Source organism: Austrofundulus limnaeus, unplaced genomic scaffold, assembly GCF_001266775.1.
Source record: "Austrofundulus limnaeus strain Quisiro unplaced genomic scaffold, Austrofundulus_limnaeus-1.0 Scaffold86, whole genome shotgun sequence".
NCBI classification, from domain to species: Eukaryota; Metazoa; Chordata; class Actinopteri; order Cyprinodontiformes; family Rivulidae; genus Austrofundulus; species Austrofundulus limnaeus.
This window is the reverse complement of record NW_013952488.1, coordinates 1,366,784-1,371,190: the sequence shown is the minus strand read 5'-3', so window position 1 is coordinate 1,371,190 and position 4,407 is coordinate 1,366,784. Positions and strand designations below refer to the sequence as shown.

Sequence of the window (4,407 nt, the reverse complement as noted above, 5' to 3'; positions counted from 1 at the left end):
ACACTTTAAAGACACTCTACAATGAGAATCAAGTTCCTAACCTTGCTAACATGCCTGATTGTTGGTTTTATTACACTACTAGAAGCTATTATGAGCTAACATGAGTTAACACAAGGGTTAGCACATCCACCTTAGAGTGATAGAAGATTTAGTTTAATGCCATGTCAGCAACAATGGCTATATAATGGCAATAAAGTGTAATAAACATACAAAGCTGATGTAAAGCTGAAGTCTGCATAGTTTAAATATAAAAAAGTGCTTACTGGCTGACTTTGTGGTAAAGGTTGGCAATTCCCTGATGTGTCCAGTCTTTCCCAAGGGTGGGCAGGATGTGACCCAACGTGTCTGATCTGAAGACGAAAAAAAAGCGAGTGAGTTTGAACGTCAAACGTCCTGTTCATCAACGTGAACCGTAGCTCCGCTCTCACACCTGGTGATGGTTCCGTCGATGTCAGAGATGACGATCTTGTCATCCCAGTTCCAGAGGTAGATGGTTCCCTGACAGCGGCAGGTTCCCTGATACTGAGTGGTCACACTGAACACCACGTCATTGGGGCCGTCCTGCAGCTGAAGGGACAGCTGTGGGGACGAGAAAAAAAGAAGAGGAGGGGAGAGAATGCATTAAAAAAATTCACAGTGAGAAAAACTTGTGGCTGAACTTGTGTCCTCACCAGCTGCTCCGAGGTCAGGCGGAGTGTTTTCTTGTAAGAGACGCCTCCTGATGGGAGTCCAGGCTCGGACTGGAGCATCAGAGAGCTCTGCTTGGCTGCAAGGTGGTCTTCGTCACTGGAAGACGACTCTTCTTTATGTCTGGAATCCGACATGTCAGTGAAATGTATCTGATGAACATAAATGACTCAACAAAGATGTTAAGAACGAAAATTTCCCACCTGATTTCCATGAGCCCAGCCTGTTGATCAGAACCACAAGCTCCACCTTCGGCTACCGAATCCTAAAACAAAAGTAAATGTCGAACAAATAAAAATGGGGGAACAATAATTGCAAAGACAGCACTGGTAGAAAAAGCAGAACCTACTGATTTGATGTTTCTGCCCCTCCAGAACCACCACCTTCCTCCTTTCTTGGGCATCTTCTCCGTCATAATCTTCTCCACTGTGGCCTAAAGAGGAACACGTATAACCCAAATAAMCACAACACAGACACCATTAACAAAACGTGAAAAAAATAAGGCCAAACAAGACTATACATCAACAAACAACACAGAAATGAAACTTCTCTGGTAGAATGGTGAAAAGAAGGAGGCACGGTGAGAGGGTGTGTAAGGCAGGCAGGGAAATAAAGAATGTAGGATGAAAAACTTATAAAGTGTTGTTTTTTTCTGACATACAGAGCTGTAGTCCAGGACACCAGCCAGACAGCAAAACAGGAACTTTGAGAATGAGTGTAAATAACTAAAGCAGGAGGACTAATTTTTTAACGAGGTAAAGTGAYGAAAAAAAGAGGAGAAAACACAGAGAAAGATGTTTAAGTTGACGCGAGACACGATGCAGTATTACTTCCTGTCAGGAGGGGGCGCAGTTAACTTGTAATAGATCAATTTACTGAGTCATTAGTATGAGTGTGCCATCAGCCTTTACCTTTGGCAGGGGTTTCTGAAAGACTTGCATAGCGAGCACAAGTGGAGCCGCAGTGCTCCAGTTAAAGTACCTGACGGAAATAACAAAATAGCTTTAAAAAATGCGATCAAAGATACATTTTATTTGCAAATAACTGTTTATTCAGATTAGGATTTATGCTTATAATGCATTATATGAATGCCTTACTTTGAGCCAATTTTCACAACTAAGTTAGGGTCGTCGATGATGGAGGGGTTTTCTGTAAACTGCTGATAAGAAATGATCTTCTCGTTAAAATGCTCTGTAAAAAAAAAAGCACGTTAAGTTCCCTTTACAGGACATCCTGGASTTGTCCGGTGTCACCTGTCAGCATACCTGCGGTGATCCCCTTGTTGTCGGTGAGCCCCCCACACAGGGAGACGGCGATAGATGGGAGGTCAGACATGGGGTCACAGTAGCTGTCCACGCCGCTGTCCCCTCCCGAGCTGACGGACTGTGGGGACTGACTGGTGCTGTGGGGCCCCGGGTCGGAGATGCTTCTCAMAGTTGAACTGCTGTCACTGTCAGGGGAGGAGGAAGTGGAAATGCAAAAGCATATGAGCGCCAAAGCAAAAACAAAGCAGTAATACACAACTGATTTTGGCAACACTAATAACGCATTTACACGTGTTCCTATTATCACACAGCCTTATCCTTAACGCAGGCAGCCTGTTTGCATCTGTCTGCTCGTGTACCTTTTAGGGAAATACAGCGCAGCCACCTCAGGCTCCAGTTCTGTAATATCATCCAGGTAGATTCCATCAGAACCAAGATGACGGCTCCTTTTGTCTGCGGCAGGAAAAAATAAATGCACAGCTGAAATTAACTCTTACGTTTCTGATTTTTGATTTGTTCCCTCAGTTATTGATGAGAAAATAATTCTGTTAGTTTATGTGTCAAACTCAAGGCCCACCTGCAATGGCATTTTCTGTGGCCCGTGTGAGCTTCAAAGAGCTTCATAATGTCTCTGAATTAAAGCCAGCRTTGACCATGAACTACATCTCCCATAATGCATGCTGACTAGTTTCTCAGCAAAAGGACAGCATCCCTCCACTAGGTGTAGGTGCACAGGGTTCAAAAGTAGCCAGAAAAATTTAGCCGCGTAAAATCTCCATTTTGCMGGCTACTTTTGCTGTTGCTGAGTTGTACTGGGAAGTGGGAATTYCCCCAGTTATAAGTCCCTAAATTTAAACTGGATTGCCCCTCCAGTGGGAATTCCCTGTTGGAAAGTGGGAGAGTTCCAAAYTCAAGATGGCAGCTAAACACAACTCAACAGTGAGCAAAACTYTCTTACATACAACACGTAGTAGTTTTCAGTGTTTATAAGAGGGCGCGTTWAAAACGCTGTTTCTATGCACGAAATACCACATCRAGCTCAGTTATTGTTTGTTAGTGGTGCTCAGCYGAAGCAATGAGACGAGGAACTGTTTCCTGTTTAGTCGGTTAAACATGAAAATGGAAGTTCACTTGTTTTTTTGTTTGTTTGKTTTTTTCTTTTTTYTYTTYTTTTTGGCTTTTGCATGTCCTMACATTAAATGTAATACATTTAGTCTAAAACAAAAAAAAACCTTCTTTACCCAATTTTCTTAAGTCTAACTGCCTGCASTTCTAGAAAATGAGAACYATAATGCTCATGTGGCCCTCTTTGAAAATGACTCCTTTGAAACTTCCTGTTTCACCCTCCTCATTGTGAATTTCATTTATTTCATCAGGGGAGCTTCCTTTCTTACAGGCACCCAACAAACCTCACCTTTTCTCTTACACGGAGAGTCTGTCTTCCCGTGAGGACGAGGCGCCGTCTCCTCCGCGTCCGCCACCGCCTGCGTCTCTGTGGTTACCGTCTGAGTTTTCCCCTCCGTGGATTCGAACTCCATCCCCGCCGTTTCCTCCTCCGTCGGCAGCCGGGGTGCAGGTATCTCGTGGGGTATGACGCGGAAGTGTGTTTTCTTAGTCACGGGGATGGATAAATGACAAACAGGCTGTGGGCTGGGCTTCAGAGGGAGGAAAGAAGGCTGAAAAAGACGAGAAGACGCGTGTTTTTTAGGAAACTCTTTACGGTTGTTTTCAGACGCGTCACAGGTGGACGTCTCTTTACCGTGGCGGCGTGCGGCAGCTCTCCCCACGCCCAGAGCATGGCAGGATTCTGATTGTCTGCGTCCGACAGATTAGTGATCAGTTCTGAGTCGCTCTTCGGTGAGGAGGGGCGAGAGTTGCCAGGGCTGAGAGAGGGAGGAGAAAAAAAATGATACTACCAAAATAAAAAAATAAAATCTTATTTCAGAATAAGCGGGTTTCGTTGTGAGCTAAGCACCTCTGGACTGGGCTCCATCCTCCATCGGAACGAGCGTAGACCCCACCCTGTTTGAAAGAACCGCCGCTGGTAGCAGCTGTTGTCTCGTCTCCTAAAATATCTCGAGAAGACAACCTGAAACGTAAAACATAGAAGAAAGCTGTTTGAAATTTATATATATATATATTTGTAAATAGGAGCAGATATCATAAGATTTTTTTCTTCTTCTGCTGCCTTTCATTTTGTTTGATTTGCATTGTTTTGTTGTATGTAATGTGTTTTTTTTAATGAAATGAATAAATATTATTATTAGTAAACTCATGTTTAGCTTTGTGCAATGTGTTGTGGTGGCGACTTTTTCTAAAATCCTGTCGGGCAGACAGCGTTTCTAAATAGACTGAACACATGTTTGCCTTGAAATTCTGTGAAGAGATAGTCTACTACCCCAACCCCAACAAAAAATAAAAAAAATAAAATAATAATAATGTTTTTTTTTAATAT

General features: G+C 43.3%; 1 protein-coding gene across 4 annotated transcripts in view; it reads right to left on the bottom strand.

The window, feature by feature from the left end:
• Nucleotides 1-4,407, bottom strand: part of LOC106520053 (phosphatidate phosphatase LPIN1) — a 30,805-nt gene that overhangs the window by 6,489 nt on the left and 19,909 nt on the right. For all 4 annotated transcript variants that reach the window (XM_014011971.1, XM_014011969.1, XM_014011968.1 and 1 more), the window contains exons 5-16: nt 3,928-4,041; nt 3,712-3,835; nt 3,367-3,628; nt 2,312-2,405; nt 1,953-2,137; nt 1,785-1,878; nt 1,599-1,668; nt 1,037-1,120; nt 891-952; nt 672-810; nt 431-579; nt 264-350 (exon numbers count right to left, since the gene is read on the bottom strand). In XM_014011971.1, the coding sequence (XP_013867425.1) occupies nt 264-350; nt 431-579; nt 672-810; nt 891-952; nt 1,037-1,120; nt 1,599-1,668; nt 1,785-1,878; nt 1,953-2,137; nt 2,312-2,405; nt 3,367-3,628; nt 3,712-3,835; nt 3,928-4,041 (1,464 nt within the window). The remainder of the gene's footprint in view (nt 1-263; nt 351-430; nt 580-671; nt 811-890; nt 953-1,036; nt 1,121-1,598; nt 1,669-1,784; nt 1,879-1,952; nt 2,138-2,311; nt 2,406-3,366; nt 3,629-3,711; nt 3,836-3,927; nt 4,042-4,407) is intronic.